This window comes from Pteropus vampyrus, unplaced genomic scaffold, assembly GCF_000151845.1.
Source record: "Pteropus vampyrus isolate Shadow unplaced genomic scaffold, Pvam_2.0 Scaffold737, whole genome shotgun sequence".
Lineage (NCBI taxonomy): Eukaryota > Metazoa > Chordata > Mammalia > Chiroptera > Pteropodidae > Pteropus > Pteropus vampyrus.
The window spans coordinates 423,982-443,985 of NW_011889518.1; the positions used below are offsets into that span (position 1 = coordinate 423,982).

At 33.5% G+C, this 20,004-nt stretch overlaps 1 protein-coding gene across 2 annotated transcripts in view; it reads left to right on the top strand.

Annotated features, from left to right (window-relative positions):
- The window catches only part of FREM2 (FRAS1 related extracellular matrix protein 2), a 271,893-nt gene that overhangs the window by 71,232 nt on the left and 180,657 nt on the right, over positions 1-20,004 (top strand). For both annotated transcript variants that reach the window (XM_023526177.1, XM_011385559.2), the window contains 2 exons: positions 13,614-13,760; positions 17,349-17,579. In XM_023526177.1, the coding sequence (XP_023381945.1) occupies positions 13,614-13,760; positions 17,349-17,579 (378 nt within the window). The remainder of the gene's footprint in view (positions 1-13,613; positions 13,761-17,348; positions 17,580-20,004) is intronic.

Consider the following 20,004-nt stretch of genomic DNA (forward strand, 5'->3'; position numbering starts at 1 on the left):
ATCATCCATATCATTTTTTTTTTGAGCCAAGGCACGCATTTTTGTGAGGATGTAAGTGTGGGAATTATTTAATCAAAACACCAGTGTAAAATCTTCCAAAGCCAAAGTATGTAATTGTAGGCTGAAGACTAATATGTTGTCTGGAAATAGAGAAGACACTGAAATGTTTCTGATTATTTTATCTATTGTTCTTCTAATAAATATTGATGATGAAAAATATACCTGTTGATTGAAATACACTATGTGTAAACCACTAAAAATATATATTTGAATTATTGAAATAAAATCAGGCAAAGCAGCACTTTAATTACAATACCAATTAGATAGTCATTTTCCTGTCTGTCAATAGTTCTTGCTTACAGCATTCTCAACTATTCAGGTTTTAAGTATCTCTACCAGTTATTGAATTTATGTTTAGAGTTCCTACCCAGCAAATGTGTTTTAAAGATCCATTTAGGATAGTTGAATACAGACGGATGCAACTATAAGAGCTCTACAAAAATATGCACTTGCAAATCTACCTTTAAGTATTTCTGCCATGGTATAAGGATTGTGAAAGTGAGAAATGGGATCAGATTCCTGATATACAGAAATTATGTGGACTAGAATGAAAACCAGAATGAGAATTTGACAGAGGACAAAATAGAGGCTAGCTGTGAGGAGCTACCTGATATCATCAATTTCTGAGCCTATTTAGGGTCCTTAGATACAAATTAGGTCTCTGACTTTTCCCATTGCTGATTTCATTTTTTATTTTCTGTAATTTTCTTAGTCCGCTACACTTTCTCATCTGCTTTCTAGCTTTCAAATATGTTTGCTCTACTATTATTTCCTATTCTCTTTGTTTTTGGATTATGCTAGTTTATTGTTTAAGGGATTATAATTTTGTGGGGCTTCCAGAGAGAGTAGAAGCATCTGTGTTTAATCTGTGTGTAATCTTCTAGCCATGAACGTCAACCCTTGATCTTTAGTACACTACAATTGTTCTTCCAATGAGTTTTAAGTTTAGAACTTAAATTAAGGTTTAACTTGGTCCCCTATCTTCTAAATTGGCAAGAGCAAACACTTGTGAATTAATGCAACTGTTAATTAATTGTCAGAGCAATGACAATCATATTGTTAGTGGAAATGGCCCAATATCAAGGTCTGAACTAGGATTTCTAAGATAATTTAGACTTTGAACTAGGATGGCAAATAACTGTAACATTTCATGTGTATATAATTCAACATATTTGGCAAGTTTATCTATATAAACACTGGAAGGAAGGAGTAAGTAAGCAAAACAAGCTTCTGATGAACAAATTTGATGCCACCAAGTCCATGGACAGTCTCATCCAGCTTACTCACAGACATACCCTTATGTGGGAGTCTCCTCTTATCCAAATCTACATTTATGATACAATCCAGGGATGCTTCAGCCAACTTTATACTTAGCATACTTGAACAGGTTTTTCTCAGTGTGGATAGTATGTTTTTTACCATTATACTATTTCCCAAAAAACTGTATGTGGTAAGGTTTCTCCTACTTGATTCACCCAGAGCCTGCAGAGTTCAGTTTGTCTCATTATTTCAGGCCCCTGGAAGATTTCAGGAATAATGTTAAGATGGGAGTACAGAGTCTACTAAAAGAAGGGAACGTTAATAACATAAGTGACAGTGAACAATTTATTTTCATTTGGTTCTTCAGTGAATAAAAGATATTCCCCAGTAGAACTGCTTAATATCATTACAGCAACCAGTTAAAATGTGAATCAATGACTGAAAGATGTCTTTCTGCTTCTTTCTAAAACTGATGAGTACAAGAGCTGTTGTATTTATTAATATTCTCATGGGAAGTAGTTCCTACTCAGGGTAAGGAAGAAGTACAGACTAACAATGTACTTTCAAACTTTTTATTTGTTTATCAGCCTTAAAGTTTTTGTTATAACATTATCCTCTTTCCAAAACTCAGTTTAGCCCATTCCTCTCCTGCTGGCTGTTTTAATAGCTTCAGAAATATTCTTCTTGGTAAGCCTTTAAATCCTTTATCAGAGTTGGGCAGATCGTAGGGTTCAAATATCCACAGGGAGTAAGATCTAACTGAAAATTGGAGGCTGGCATGGCTCATTGTATATTATTGGTGATGTTAGCTGTCTTTTGGGAACTGGCCAAAATCCTAAGCTTAGCCTCTTCTGACATCTGATCCCACATTAGACTAATTAAAAAAAAGCGATGAAGACTATGCTGTTAAGACACACACACACACACACACACACACACACACACACACACACACACACACACACACACACAGCATATGTGTCTCCAACCATAAATGTGATCTCTAAGAAACAGGTATACCAGTAGTCAATGTGTTTACTTGAACTTAGTTTTAATTTTCTTGGCATTCTACAAGCTAACATATTTACTTTGCTCTTTGGATTAGAAAGTAGAAGTCCCTAGAACCAGAATTTGTACAGCTGATAGGAGGGAAAAATCCCTTAATTTTATTGGTGTTCATTCCTCAATATTATGAAGTGCAATTCCAGCTTACGGTGTTAAATATGGACAGTTGAAAATCATGTCACTTGGATGTGATTGATAGTACACAAGACTCTCTGCTCATATCTGGATTTTAAATGGTTTATACTCTGAGCCAACTTGTCCCAGAGTTTATTCTGTGGAATAGAACCCCACATGATACCTTCAGAAATAGGTTCCCTGATAAAATGAGTTTGAGAAATGCTGCTCTATTCCTTTCTTGTATGTACTAAATGTACACTTCCATATTAAAGGCCCAAAGAATTGCTTCAATAAAGAATTTTGTTTACATAGCTTAATCCCAGGCTATATTCCTCCTAGTTGACTTAGAGTCATTCTTCAACATAATACCTATTAACAAACAGGAAAAATAAGGTTTGAAAAAACATGTTGGGAAATGTTTCCCTAAATTGTCCAGTGGAAAACCAGATAAAGGACTATGTTGTATATTTCTAGAGAATGTTTTGGACAATGTTTTCATTCTTTATAAAGGCAAAAGTAAGTGTGTGTGTGTGTGTGTGTGTGTGTACACAAAAGCACACATGTGCATTTGAATATGTAGCATTTTTCCTTTCAGCTACAAAAAGGCATGAAAAACTGAACAACTCGTCTTCTGTGCCTGGCTGTCCCTTCCTACAATGACCTTAGGAAGCCTCTCTACTTCATAGTTTCAACTCTAAGCTGTTCTGGTGAATCCTAATCTGGTAAAACACTCTAGAATGGAAATCATTGCCCACATATTTGATTTCATATTAAAATGTAAATTATACATAGAGTATCACTTTTACACAGTTTGGTGCATTTCTCAAGATTCTCACTCCTAACTTCCTAGATTAGTCATAAATTTTGACTGAATAAGAAAGCTACTGGCTCAGCTACTTCCTGCAGCAAGATAATAAACCCTTTGTACTGGAAACTTTTCCATATCAATGGTGGATTTAAAAAGTTCTGCATGTTTATCATTTTACCACATGTATTATTAATTCATAAGAAAACATGGAATTTATAGAGAAAAGTCAGATAATGTTTACATTAGGTTATATATGTTAGTATATCAGAATATAATAAGTTTAGACCAGGGTTTCTCAGCAGCAAAATTGACCTTTTTGGGCCAAGTAATTTAATTCTTTGTTGAGGTAAGGGGTCTGACCGACCTGTGCATAGTAGGGTCCCTGGTCTCACTGGCCTCTACCCACTAGACTACTCTCTCAATTTCCCCCTTTGTGATAACCAAAAATGTCTCCCAATATTCTAAATGTCCCTAAGAGGGTAAAATCATTTACATTCCCACAGAAAAGAACTACTGGTTTAAACTATGTTACGAGTTGTAAAGTCAATGCATTGGCTTTCCAAGTATGCCTTTAAATGTTTCTGCAACCCACGAATTCTCTGCAGTCTCAATTCCTCAGAATGTTCATAAAACGCCACAAGCATTATATGCCACAAGCATTGTATATTAACCAAAAGAAGAAAAATGTGGTTTATCTTGGCCTAAAAGAGAATTTTGTCACATTGATCCTCATTTTTTTAAGTGGGGGCGGGGGGAGAGAAAATGGGAAAGAAGAGAGAGAGAGAGAATTTTATCTATGATATGCATTTGGATTTTTACTAAATAGATACTTAGATCCAAAATTTCTCCAAAAAATACAGTCATTGTTACTTTTTACTGCTCTAAATGAATGAGCTCTTAGATTACCTTCCTTTATACCATTTTCTTATGGACAAAAAAAAAATGTTAGAACTTCAAAATTTAAGTATATTTAAATAAGGCCTGAATTTCAAAACCCTGAATACATAGAATACCTAAATTAGGAACTTCAGATAAAGGTCTTGGTTTCTTACCCTGACTTATTATATAATACTTATGAAAATTACTCAGAAAGCTTGCTGATGATGTTTATTTAGAAGTTCTTAACCCAGAAGACCATTGAAGGATTACTGAAATATTTTATCCTTGCTACTAATAATGGCTTCCAATTACTAATATATTTCTTCTTCAGAAAAAAAAGAAAAAAAAGTAATTTTGTTTAAACAGACAGGAATAGAAAATTAAACATGAACTTTTTCTAGCCAAAAAGTTACTTTTGTTTGAAAGCTAGTATCCAAGTTATAAATTATTTTTCAAACATAACACTGTTTTTCAAAGTTTTAAAAGGACATCAGTGCCTTTCTAAAACACACTTATTAAAAAGTGTAGATTGTAGACCTTTTTGCTAAAGTTTACTGGAGGAATAGGGCCCTTCATTTCTTGACTTTCATTCATACAAAATTACTTGCCAAAAGAATTTTAATAAGAAGGAATTCTGTGATGTGGCCATTAGACAACAGTTCGTCTAGTTAAAGTATTCATGATATTGACTACGTATGGTGGGCATATTTTTGGTTAGTTATTTTATTTGTTTGTGGGTAGATTTTAATATTCTAAGGATTCCTAATTTGGACAAAACTTTTATTTTCCTTATGGCAATATTTATAGACTTGTTTGTAACATAATGTAAATTTTCTCTTCCACTGGCAGGAAATCTAATTTTGGGGTTATTTGTGAGTGATGTCTTTGATTCCTGGCCCATCTTTATTCTAACAAATCCTTGAATAATTCTACCAAATTAATATTTCTTAAAGAGTAATTCAGATTATGTCTTCTCTCCACCAAGTTTTCTTTGTTGCTCCCTCACTTTTCAATATACCTCTTCTTTCTTTGCTTTGCTTCCACAAACTCTACAATGCTGGACAATTATATTGCTTTTCACACAATGCTGTTCTCCTGAACCTGTTTTCTTATGATTCTTTCCCCTCAGGGTCCCTCCATAGCACCCATTGCGCCAAGCTTTTAGTGAACTCTTCAGTTAAATGTCCTCCTGTCCCTCCTCTGAACCCCAGGTACTACATGTTCACAGTTTTATCTTACATTTCCTATTATAATTTTTTAGGATTTTGGTTTACCTACTTACTAGAAGCTAAGTCTTACCAAAGGGACTGTATGTGAACCATTATTATTCTTCATAACATGTACACTCTGAACTCTGTTCAAAAACATACATTGCTATATGTTGTCTAAATCTGTTTCCTACAAAGTCTGGTGCTCTAAGGCCATACCAACTTGTTTTTATACTTATTGTGCCTTTTTTTTCTTATGGTGGGTAAATATGTAAATGAATGGCTTTTATATTAATCAGAGACAGTAAAATCACCAAATAAGGGTATATTTGTAGCTCTGGCATAATTTCTAGAGGATTAGAGCAGTCACGAAAGGATTTGACTAAGTAAATAATACACAAGTACAAAAGTTACCTTTGTAAAGCTAATCTGAAATAAATGAAAAATGTGAAAAACAAATAAATGACATTAATGGTATTATACTCCATCCTCTCTCTTCTTTGTCCTCCTCTCTTTCTCTTCCTCCTCCTTCCTCCTTCCCTCTCTCCTTTCATCCTTGACAGACATCAATGAAAAGACTTTTTTAGTTTGCACAGGAGCAATAGCCAGGAATCCAACATATTTCTTTTTAATTTTAAGTCCAGAAATCTAAAACTTCTAATTAGTGATTTGGCTGCTGAGAAGAAATATACCTATGAACATGTTACCAACTCAGATTTAAAAACAACAGTAATAACAGATTAACCTAAAAACATCTTCAGGGAGTTCTCATTTAGCTCAACCATTCTAGAATTTCAAGTTAAAACTCACTTGCAATATTTTAATTCATAGAATTGCTTTTATGCCGTTATCTCACCTTAATCCCCTAGCCCAGCCATAGAATTGAACTTTTGGTAAAAAGAGAAACAAGATAGGTTAAAGGTGGTTTCTTTTTTTAACAATCAGATAAGGCACTTCTGGGGTTTTTTGTTTGTTTGTTTTTTGTTTTCTCTCTTTTATATTTTTGTCTCAATGTGGATGTAACACATTTTCAAAAGGAAATCCAAAATATAGTTCAAACTTAATCCTTGTTAATGGCTGTGTCTTATAATAATGTGCATGGTGCTATTATACAAATAGAAATTAGAAAACAACCTCACTTTACAGAATTAACTAAATGGTGCTAAACCGGTTACTCTGAAAGGTGCTCAGAGAACCATTGCTTTTATTTCCCTGCAAAATCTCCTTGGGGTGGGGGGGAGATGTCTGGCGCCACAAAAGGAATTAGGCTTTGGTTTGAACAGAGACCTGAGGGCTATTAAGTTTATTTTAAGAATGTGTTGCCAGAGATCTAATAAATTTATATGTTGCTTCAGGCGGTGCATGCATGAAGTCTTGCTGCACCAAGTGTTTTGTTTTGTATTTATTCCTTTCCCCAAAGGCAGGAGAATGTGTATATTTACACATATACATATATTACATAATATATATAATTTATGTACATAAATTATAACTTCATATCATTTTAAACACAGTTTTTATGATTTTGTGCTTAAAAACAATATTTGAGATCATAATATATTAGATGGCAAGACTACTAGACTAAGAGTGAAAAACCCTGGGAATTTATTTCTCATTTGCAAATAGCTGCTTTATAATCTTATTTAAATCACAGCCTTTCTGAATCTTGGTAAAATGAGGCAGTGATAAAAGATGCAATCCAGGGTTTATTCTTTCTCTAAAATGCTTGGAGTTTATATTTGTCTCGTTCACCAACATAATTATTTCTTGAATTAATTTCGTGTTCTTGTTTAAAATACAGTATCACACTTCCATTTTCAGAAAAATAATTTCCTTAGTCACTCATATTACAGCATTAAAATGACTAAGTTAGCTTTTTAGACTGCACATGATCAGCTAGTAATGTGCATGTTGTAAATGAGAGTTCACCTTGCAATTATATGTTTGCTTTGTTCTTTGTCCTCCGTAGATGTACACCTGATTTCCTTATTCTAGGTGTGCATACCAACAGTGAAGTTTTTCATTCCACTGGGTTTAAACTTCTAATTAGGAAAGCTAATACTGCACAAGTAAATTGATTTGATTAAGGAAATATTTTTAAGCCCTAAGTTAGGAGACGTAAACACATGAGTCTCCCCTTTTTCATTCTTTTGGTTACAGGCTGAAAAATAAGCACATTTCTTTTCTTTCTTTTCTTTTAATGGATGGGTTTGGAGGAAGGGGCCATACTTAGAGAAATGTGGAGGATCCCTGCAGGCTCAGACTTGCCGACTCTGACCCAGCTGTGGCCTGATGGAGCACATCATTCTGCCTGGAAGAAGCATTTTTCTATTATCTTCCCTGATTTTTAACTATGGCCCCAAATTCATTTATAAAGCAAGAGAATCTTACCATTAGCTTGTGTTAACTTTTCTATGATTTACTAGCAGGCTACATTTGAATCCTAGATCTATCGCATACTTAAGGATTTAAAATGAGTAATTTAGCCTGACAGTGATCCATAGAATATGAAAAAGTCTAACACACAGAGTTATTGTGAGATGCATTAAGATAATGTACATGTTATCAAAATCACCCTGACCATGGCCCCCAGGTGTCCAGCCCTCCTCTCCAAGCAGTTCAGGGTCCTCAAGGCTAAGCTGACATTCAGCCAATTTATACCTATACTCCAGTAAGTTCCAGTTGTTTTCGGTCGGGGACTCTTATTATTAGTCATTGACAATATCGTTTCAATTCTGGTTAGTCAAAGGCCATGCTTCCACCCAAGGGTAAGTTTCTCCACAATAATCCCAGTCCTACAGTATCACCACAGCTCTGCCAGGAATCCTAGTCACTATATCCAGCTTGATAAATCTTATGTCTTAAAGGCTTAGTGATTAAAGAAGCAGACATACAAAGGTAGAGGGTAGAAAAAGCAAGAAAGTCGCAATGCTATTACCTGGGCAAAATCAGCTTGAATCAGAAAAAACTATATGAAAAAAATGAAATGAAGTTTGTGTGTGATTACATGATTGTATATCAACCTCTGGTATAGTAGATGAATAGGAATGCAAGTCTTTGGAATCTCATGTACAAATACCCATTGCATACCATTCGTGGGCGTGTATGTCATCAGAACATTTCCCTAAGGAGCAAAACCACATGCAGTATAGTGGGTGGTCATGCTCTTCTTGGCTTCTCAGGTGAATAGTGGTGTATTTGCCAGCTCCATCCCCCACACACCACCCCCCCAAATCATCTGGTAACTTTTTATCTTTAGAGCCTACAGAAGAAAATAGAGTATTGTGTGAACTTGAGCTCGATTCCATTACCAAGATATCATAGCCCCATTTATGCTTTTGGTTATGGAGGATGTGCCTTTCCTGAGAACAGCATAAAAGACCACCACAAGTTTGTATACATACAAAATCGTATGTACTGAATAAAGGTCAGTTTGTGCTGTGCCTTTTCTCTCCATCACTGGGTCTTTATCACACTTCTTCTCTTTCAATACATTTCTATATATATTCTCTGTATTTCTTTGTGGATCTGACACTTTGTTCTGTGCCGCCTCTTTTTCAGAATGTGTATGGCAGTTGTAATGATGGGGGTGGATGTGTACAAAACGGAGGTAGAAAATGATATATTAATTATCAAAAGTTGTATTGCCAGTAGGTTTTCAATAGCTTAATATTAAACTAAAATAATCATTGGAATTAGTAAGTAGTCTACAAAATTATAAAATCTACTGACAATTTTCTGGGTCTATTTCCTTGTTATTTAGGAGCTCTATCAGTCTTACTAAGGCACAGCTTGCTGCCTTAGGTCAAGATAAAAAAAGAAATAAACATTTAGTAAATGTCCTGAGCTCCTACCAAATTGAACTGCTTAAAGTTCCTTTTCTACTGGATTTCTTATCTCTATTCTTACTGAATCTTCCAGAAACACCTTCCCCCATCTCTCTGGATGTCCGAATACCACTCGGTACTTAATGCCCAGTTGAAACACTGTCTCTTCCAATGTGTCTTTGATCCCCTCAGATTAAGGTAATCCCTCACTCTTGTGAACACCCATAGCTCACTATCAGTGCCTCTCTAGAAGCATTTGTCAATCTCTAGTTTATACACATTATCTATGTACTTGTGCCATCTCCCATAGTTGAATGCCAACTTCTGGAGGCAGAAGAAAATATGTTTAAAAGCCAAGTTGGCTTCAGTTTAGCACTGGGTGGTTTTCAATAAACTGTAAAATCCACCTGACTCTAAGAGCCAGAGGACAGGATATCAGGAGCTCTCAGAGATTCTTATATGGAAGAGTCTAGGGTAAAGCAAAGTTTAAAAGATCATCGTAGCACAGAAGTAGCAAGAAAATAAATCTTTTATTTTAACTTTAATTTTTGTATTTTGTTTAATTAGTAACATTGATGTCGATGATAGATGCATGGTCACTAACTACTGTCCTTGTCTTCTAAGAGAACAAGACTGCTTAAAAATCAAATTATTTAATTTTCCCAATAAATTAGATAATGTTGTTATATTAATCTTTTTAATGTAAATATTTATTTCTGTTGCTGATTTAAAAGATGACATACATCTTTTAATATATCTGTATATTTGATTTCCAGTTTAGCTTCTAGGCTAACTTTTTTATGGGCAAATGGTTTTCAGCAATCTAAAAAATCTTAGCAAGCTAGAAAAATATTACCAATAGAATTATGTTCTATTGATAACCACCCTTACTTAAAGAAAAAAATTGTCAAAAATTTTTGAAAAAAAATTGTCACACCTAAATGGATACCCAGAAATTACCCTTTAACAAGCACAAGTCAAAGTTGTAACACAATTTTCATAGTGAAGAACTATTATACTCTGTCTTCAGAAAAATCAGGCAGCCCTATGTTTAGGGAGAGCTAATTAAAGGTTGTAATTGTTATTCTAAAAAATAAATAAATAAATAAATAAATAAATAAATAAATAAATAAATGATAAATAAAAAAATTCTGTTGCATTCCCATTGAAAAAGAAAATGAAGAAGCCTAAATCCCAGCTGGAAATGTTCAAAAGAGGTATTTTCATTAAAAACTTAATGGCTTTAGTTGTCAGAGACAAAGTATTTGGGAGTGTGGTCATCAGTTGTCAGACACCTGTTGGATGGATTTATGACACAAGTTACAGACTTTAATTTGCAGTGAAATGTTGAAACTTGATCCTTGTACATCACAGATAACAGAATCTACTTTAGAAAGGCAAAGAATCATAAAGTAAAAATCTCTGTTTTTTTAAGCTGTTTAACTTCACCTAAAATTTCATATCTAGTAAGCTGTAGCTGTTGTTATTTAAAATATAAACATGTATTATGGCCATATATTGAGGTTTTAGAGGAATTTGCATGGTTATGTAATAAATGAATAAATAATGTATCTTTCCATTCAATTGTTCAAGGTCAATTTTAATAAATTTCAATAACCTACAGCTTAGTTCCTCAAACTCCCATATCAGTCTTGAATAAGAAGTAGTACCTACAGATTTATAAATTTTGAAACATAAAAAGATTTATTTGTATATAAATCAGAAGTTATATAGCATTTAATTCTATGCAGAGTTAAACTTTATATACTTAACTTCATATTCTCTAACAAAAAATTCTCTACTTAAAAATCCCTGGTTGAGAGTGAATGCTGAACATATAAAACAATTACCCTAGAGCAGGTTACTAAATCACAAAGCAAAGTTTCTTGGCATTGTTTTTGAATTTTATTTAAAATAAAACCTCAAAGTGGCTGACATATGAAATCTTGGCAAACTTATTTAGTGGTGTGCCACTCAAAATCTCTGATTAAGCATTAATCTGGCACACTCATCCTTCCAGAAAATAAGCACCAACAAGAAAATAAGTTTTTTTAAAATCTGTAAGTAATGATGAAATTAGCTGTCCCTAAAACCATCCATACTACTTCATAACAGAACAGAAGGGTTAAATAGAATTTTAGTTGCCAATAATCCCTCGTAGTGCCACTTGGATAACACAAATTCCAGCAGTTCACATTTACAGGTAGTCACTTAAAATCTTTATATAGTATCCAAGAATAGAAATATGCAAGACATTTAGAAAAGGTGTCATTAAAAAATAAATTATATTTAGAAAAAAAGACTCAGTATCAAGTTATGTTACATTTATATGGGACATTTATATCACCAGAAAAATGAAGCACTACTGAATTTCTTTCAACTAAGACATTAGAATGTCTAATTCACCTAATAGACATTTTTCTAAAAGTAAGCCTACACTCCTGGATCATGTGTTACAATAGGGGGAGACAAAGTGAACAAACAGAAAAAGTAAACATGTATAAGATATGAGGTTGTGGAAAGCACTGTAGAGAATAGTTAATTAGTATAAAGGACTAGAGAGGACTGGGGTTTGCATTGGGGCTTGCTGTTTCATATAGAGTGTCATGGAAAGGAGGTTTTATTGACTTAGTATTCTTAAAACATGTAATATCTAGAAGAAAGGTGATAATTTCTGTGATATTTCAGGAAAGGATTAGAATCAAATCTTAAAATTAGCTAAAAAGTGCCAAAATTTAGAGAAATAGAGAAACTATATACTTAGTGATCTCTTACTCTTGGACATAGGGGAAAATAAATAGAAATAAAGTACACAGAACCGTAAAATAAAATTAATTTGTTGAACACGAGTTGCTGCATAGGTCTGAAGTCATTAGACACAAGTCAAAAAACCTGTAGTATGTGCTTTGCGTAAGCTGAAAACTGTTACGCAAAAGGTAAAAAACAAGCAGGAGTTACTAAGTAGCCATTTTACTAAAATTCATATTATTCCATAGGTTTCTTCAAAGAATAAGTCTTTAGTCTTCATTGTGTCCCAGGCATTGCATGGGACTTGGAGACTGGAAAGACGAATTTGACCAGTGCGTGCCATGGGGTACTCAGGCAGTTAGAAGCAGACACAGGTATTTAAATAAAGAAAGAAAGCAGACACAGGTATTTAAATAAAGAAAGAATTAATCCTATAATCAGGGATATAGAAGTACACTCAACAATAAACTAGAAAAACAATTTTTCCTTCAGAATGTCATTTGTACTGTGTGTTCTCTTTAATCTTTAGTACATAACAATTGATAACTCAAAATTGCTGCAATTTTTATTTTTAAAAATTTCTAGCAAAGATGAATATATTTTTCCTGTTTTTTTCACTCACTATGTTTCCCTTTGTGCAGATTTGTTGTCCGCCAAATGGACAAAGCTTCATGGTTTCCTGGTCTCGTTTCTTTTTCTCTAATGTAGTTCTCTCTACGTGAACTCAGAAGAGAAGAAACTGGAATTAAAATTGGGCTTCTAGCTGTGTTTATTATATGCGCTCTTTTCCACCCTTTACAGAAAGACTTAAAAGAAATTACTGATGCCTTTGTTTATAAACCTCACCTTCCTCTGAAGTAATTGGTGTAGATCAAAGGATGTAGAGGCATATGTGCAGAGTGATCTGCTGATAAACATTTCTCCTTTCATTCACCCAACACAGAGCTTTCACATAAGAGATCGCACGCAAGGTTTATTTCCTCTTGTTAGGCAGCCGGCTCCATTTTGGTAGAAAGGTGGGAGGAGAAAGCTTATCTTCATAGCAGAACGTAATCAATGAAAAGAGCTGTTTGTTTGCTCTAAGGAATGAAGTGGAATATAGTGGGCAAGGGAGGTAGGGAAGGAATATTTGTTTGTTTGTTTGTTTGTTTGTTTGTTTGTTTGTTTGTTTCTTAAATGATTATATTTAAAGCCTTCGACCCAATTGTGAACAAGTGAACCAGAAAAAGTTATTCGTGAAGTCTTGTCTGCGTTTTTAGCATCACAAATGAGCGTTGCAGCCTTCTTTATAGAAAAACCTGCTCTCTAGCGGCACCTTGTGGAAAGTAAGTCATCCTGCAACTTGGATATTGATTCTATGATTAAACTAAATTGCTTTTGGTAGTTGTGCATTCCTTCCCCCTTGTCAACTTACCCTCCTAAAGATCAAGAAATTTTGTGAAGAATTATGTCAGCTATTGTATTTCTGTACAACAATCACTGGACAGTAAGCTGTATCTCCATTATTTAACCTAAAGTTGTGTATCAAACCAAGTACCTTTAGTGATTCTTAATGTTGCATCATTAAAGTAGTCTGTGGAATTTTTAAGGTCATTCATTCAAGAAAGCATAAATTTGGTGCTTTAAATTTTTGTTTTCCAGGTGGAAACAAGTTAACCAAGCAGCATTTTCATCTGAACTGGGCATGGATCTCCTTTGAAAAGGAATATTACCTAATCAACGAGGACTCCAAATTCCTGGATGTCGTTCTTAAACGTAGAGGTTACTTAGGAGAGACTTCATTTATAAGTAAGTTTAATTTCCACATCTGTCTTAAAATCCCATTTTCCTAGCAAAAGTTCAAAATTTTATAATAATTAAAATGTTTAGTTTACTGCTTTAGTTTTAAAGGTTAGAGAGATGTTAATATTTAAATGCACTTTATGTGCTAAAGAAAAGTTAAAAATTTTATGTGAAGGCATATTGTTAAAAACAAAAGGCTCTAAAAATAGGAAATGTGTAACCAAAATATATGCCTCTCCAAACCTACAAATGATCTTTCTGATATAAAATAACTTTATAAAAATGGCAATAATCATCCATAGGTTAAAAATTTTTTAATGTACTACATCTTAGAATATGTTTAGGCTATCATAGAATTTATCCATAAGATCAAAGTCTGCAGAAATATCAATGTAAACATATGTGAAGGCTACTTTAATAATAAGTAAACAAAAAACCATTCATTAACCTATTAGGCATTGAAGTGTAATTTACTATTTGTTGCATTTGAATGGTCTGGTAGGTCAATAAAAGTTTCAAGAACCCGGACACTACATACGCGCACTGCTGTGTGCTGGTGAAAGGTATGTGCTGTGACTTTTTTTTGAAACCAATAAAGTGTTAAACACTAATCATTTTCTGCTGCTTCACCCTTTTAAATAAAACTGAGAATCAAAAGCAAATGAATAAAATCTTTTTACAACTCCAGTTCAAGCTCACATTCAATTTCATGTGAGCATAAACAGATATTTTACTAATAGATATGCTAGTCATTCTAAGTAGCAATATAGTTGGCGCAAAATATTTGGCTTATTGAGGAAAAATGGTAGCATCCCAAGCAATTATGCTATTTTTGGTATCATATGTTTTACAGACATCTAGACTGATATAATTTTCATGGGATAAGAGCTTTCATTGAGTGAAAGTATCAACTAAGGTAGGAATCTAGAAAAATGTTGGCAAAATAAAAAGATAACTGTGTTTGTCTTCAAAGTGATTATTTGAAATTTTACTGGTCTTTGAAATTCAAATGCTTTAAACAGTAGTATTCTATCAACACACACAGACATGAGCACACACACATATACATCTCACACACCATACTTTTGCCATAGCCACACTCTCACCTGCCCCCCATGATTTCCCCTGCTGTTTGGATGCTGGATATCAATTATACCTTAATTTAAAAAATACTTTGTTTTTTTAATTTTAGAAGAGAGATTTTCACACTATGTTCTGCTGATCTTTTAAAGTTACTCTGACTCTAAGTGAGGCCGGTCCATCCGCAGATCCAACACAAAGCAGGGACAGCTCTACTTCCATCTTCTTTATTTGAATGTGCCTCTTTGTAGGCTGTCATTTACACTCTCTTTGTTTAATCCTAGAGCATAATGAATGCTTTATTGCTCTCTCTTTTAGAAGCATGCTCTCTCTGCATACAAATACATGCTCTGCAGATCAGAAATATGATCCTGTCTTACTTATTGTCAGTAAGAAATTAGCCTTAGTTGTGCTTTGTGCTTAAAAATAAGTCATAAGGAAATGAATAACTAAAAAACAGGGCACCTTAGTAATTAATTCTTAAGGATGCTTTCATCTATCTGCATTTTACATTAATTTCCCCTCCTAATGAGTATATTTAATTACTCACTCACAAATAGCCCATTGATAGTAATGAGGAAAAGTTAATAGTTGCAAAATTTTTTAAACTAGTGTTTCAAATTTTTCTCTCCATTGTCTTTTTAAAAGCCAGATGCTAAAATGTCAAACAAGAGGTTTTTATTCTTATGAAGTTATTTTTTCAATGAACTATTATTTCCTACATGTGGAGATCAGCACCAGCAATTCTATAAAGGTCCTATAGCTAGCTCAGCTTAGTTAATCTACATGTTACTTAGTAACCTGGGGAGTTAGAAATTTGGAAAGACTTCTGTATGTGACTCACATGCATCAATCATGGAAGATAGTAATAGAATCCATGCTAGGACTGGGAATAGAAATCAGATTAAAGTGAAGGGTAGCCTCGTGGGAATTCTACAATGAATATATTTTGTGCTACAGTTCTACAACCTCCACTTTTATTTATGGACTTTTAGAATTAGGTAGTTTGCATTATAGCTAAAAGCAGAATATTATTTTCCTTCAGAAATACAGTTAGTAAATCATAAAATTACATTGTATTTTCTCAGAGATGATTATTGACTTTATAACCATTACAACCCATTAGTAAATTAAATATATATTTGCATTTCACAAAAGTATTGGAATTTCAAAGATCTTATTGCTACCAGTTAATAAATGCAAGATATTCTATTAAGCACATTAAATACTCTATATCTTTACTACTTATAACAATCCTTTATTCACTAACTCAACAAATATTTTCTTGAATGCTTATTAAATGCCAGACACCTTGTTAGGTTACAGACAATGAAGTGATAATAATGATAACTAACATTTATTGGATTCTTATTATGTGCCAGGCCTAGTTCTCAATAACTTGCAACATTAATCTCATGAGAAGAGTGTCATTATATCTTTCATTACACAAGTAAGGAAATAAAAAGATTGTCATCTGCCAAAAGTTACACAGTTAGTAAGAGAGAGAGCTGAGATTTGGCTCCAGGGCTGACTCTCTCAACTACCAGACCATTTTGCTCCTTATATTGTCTACAACTGAGGAAGTTAATAATTTACCTATGATACCATAGCCACTATGTGGCCAAAGTAGGATATAAAACTTAATCTCTCATTCCAAAAGAACCTTGTGTAACCTATATGCAGTTTTTCCATGTCAGAGAAAAAGACTAAAATCGTAATGTCATAAGTGACAAAGGTAAATCAAAGTAATATGTTTTGTTTAATGATTAATTTTCTTTGGGGAAAAAAAGAATCATACTTTTAAGCCCAACTTGTAAGCTTTTTGATTTTTAGAGTTCTTTTTGCCCCATCTAATAATATTATTCATAATATGTATGAATGCATCTCTAATTAAGAACATTTTTTTTAACAATTAGTATGCTTGACTATCTCATCTACCAGGTTAAGATGAAAGTGTGGACTGATACGTTTCCTTCACAGTCTATACATCATTCTTTCATCTTTTATTAAAATGGGGTATCTATTTTATGTAGGACATCATGGAGATGTGAAATATTTAGTATGTGTCTACTCACCCTGGGAATCTTGCTAAAATGTTGATTCTGATTCAGTAGGTCTTGGATAGGGCTGACACTGCATTTCTAACAAGCTCCCAGGTGTTGCTCACACTGCTGTTCCACTGGCCACACTTTAAATAACAAAGCAGACTAGCACTCCACTCAGAATAGATACTATATATTAATTGTAAAAAGGAATCTTTATTTTTAACCCAAAGCAAAATTAATATTCCATCTTAGAGATTCTAAGACAAATGATAGAGCAGTATCATGAACTACTCAACACCTACAACAGAACACTTTGATTGTAGGACCTGTACCCAATTATCCATTTCTTGAAATCAAAGCAGGATCTACTTTGCACTGCAGGATGAAGTGACACACAAAAAGTTAATACAGAACACTTTAATAATCCAATTGAAGATGAAACTAAGAAAATGATATTGTTTCCATGAAGGTATTGGCACAAGAGATGGGACTGCAGAAAAAGACAAAGACTTTAAGGGCAAAGCACAGAAACAAGTACAGTTCAACCCAGGCCAGACCAGGGCTTCATGGAGAGTGCACATCATGAGTGATGGGGAGCATGAGCAGTCTGAGACCTTCCAAGTGATTCTCTCAGAGCCCGTGCTGGCTGCCCTGGAATTTCCCACAGTGACTTCAGTGGAGATTGTTGACCCAGGAGATGGTAAGAGCAATCATCAACTTGTGTTGCTGCTGTTGGTTGGGTTTTTATAACAAAATGCCTTATAAAGGAAGTTTTAAATTCAATATTTGGCCTTTCTATAAAGAGAAATTTTTAGATTAATGGTTCAATATTCTCAGTATGTTGATAGAAAAGGGAACCCAAAAATTAATGAAGAGAAGCTATATATTTTTAGGTAAATGAAATATAAATAAGCATAGGATTATCACATGTTCTTTCTCTTATTATAATTTTATCCTTTAGAACCAATATTGTTCATCTCATTTTTCTTAAATTCATTACTTTTTAAAATTTTTTAACTGTCTTTTAAAATGCCCTTTAAACAAATAGTTTAAGAATTAGACCATTTGAGGAGTGATTTGTTCCTATATTAGACTTAATTATTCAAGTTTCCTTCATATATTCACTAGTAAAAAATGCAGTTGGCCATATGTTTTCAAATTTGTTACATAATACTCACCCAACCCACCCCTACTCCTTGGTGAATACTATTTGAAGCATTGCTCTTAATTTCTATTAGATTACGTTTTCTTGTCAATGCACACCCCAGGCTGATATTCGTAAAAGTAAACCTCACTGCTTTTGTGTGTAATTTGACCTTTTCTTCCCCCTGCCACACTTCCACAACCCTGGTTAGTCTCAATGCAGTCAGGGAAAAAAAAAAAGTTGAATGGCTTTTTGAAAGATGGTATTTATGAAAAACTTGAAAAGACTCTTCTAAAGCTGAAATCCTGTCAGAAGCCAGACATGACTTTCTTTTAAACTTCCATCTTACTTTACTTTGTCAGTCAGAAAATTCTTAAATGTTCTGTGAAGATACAATCTACTAAGTACATATGTGGAAATTTCTAGGTTAAAAGACTGAGCATAATTAAAGAAAGAGGATAAGAGAATTGAAGATCTGTATCTGTTTATTTAACTAACATCTCTGCTTTTAGTTCAATATGAAGTTCAATTATGTTTATAATTTCCATTAAGAAGCACTTAGCATTTAATTATATTTAGTTTTATCTGCGTTAACTAGGAATAAATAATTAAATTTTCTTCTAGTCCTGAGTTTTAGATTAGTGTTAGCATAGTAAACCTTCTCTCTTTGAACAAGCCTGTGACAGCTTTAATACATGTAAACTGGCCTGTTTGTTTAAAGTCATTTCTTGATATTTTATTTGCCAATTGCCATACTTTACTACAAGGAACAAGACACTTAAACTCATTTGTGCCTTCCTATTTATAAGTCCAGAGTAATATCCTATGCTCTATACCCATAAAAGGTCTAAAAAGTAGGATATTAAAAACAAAATATATATACTCAACATGCACACGCGCGCGCGCGCGCGCACACACACACACACACACACACACACACACACACACACACTCTTATAATCCATAGACTTGCAGGCTACCAAGTAAAACTTTTCTAATTTTGTTTCATGTTATGATCATCTAAGTTGTCTTAGAATTTTCTAGTTGAAGTTCAGCCCTCTTCATTCCAGGCCATGATCATCTCTATAATAACTGACAAGTGTTCTTTAATGCCTGCTATGTTTCACATCTTGTTGAACACCACTGGTCTCGAAATTACAAGACCTGGGTTTGATTTCCAACTCTACCATTTCTAGTTGTATGGCCTTAACCAAATCAGAGAGCTTTTATTAAGATTTAGTTTCCTAATTAAAAATTAGAAAAATTAATTATTCTCATGTTGCAGCATTCTTATAAAGGATGTAAATAAATGATTGCAATAGAATGTGATGTGGTACAACAAAATATGAACAAAGTGCTATGGGAGCAAGAAGTTGGAATAATCAACTCTGCATTATTTTAGAATGGGAACTGCTTTTACTTATTCGACAGTTAATATAAAGACATACAAGTATGTACTTTCCCAATGCTTTACTTACCATACAAGTATATACTTTCCCAATGCTTTACTTACCATTATTATTATTAGCATAATAATAATAACTGACATTCATTGAGCACAAACTCTGTGCCAGACAGTGTGCTAAACACATTAAATATATTCTTTCATTCAACCTTTTTTGCCTCACTACCATATAAGTATATGTACCATTTTAGGCATTTTACTTGATGTTTATAGGATGCTCTCAATTTCATGTGTGACAAGTTTTAGAACATTGGTTCCCAATTTTATGACAAAAAACTTAACATAAACTCTCTATACATACACACAAACATATACATACAGGCATATGTCCAGGATTCTCACATGTTCATAATTATACTCTTAGAATATTCTCTATCCACTTATATTTTTAAAATTACATAGTTGTGAGTTAAGTAAAGATTTTAAATGACTATATTTTATTCGATACATAAGTATCTATATTCACTGCAAAAATAATAATACATTTATGTGCTTATTTATTTAGTCTGAGGCAAT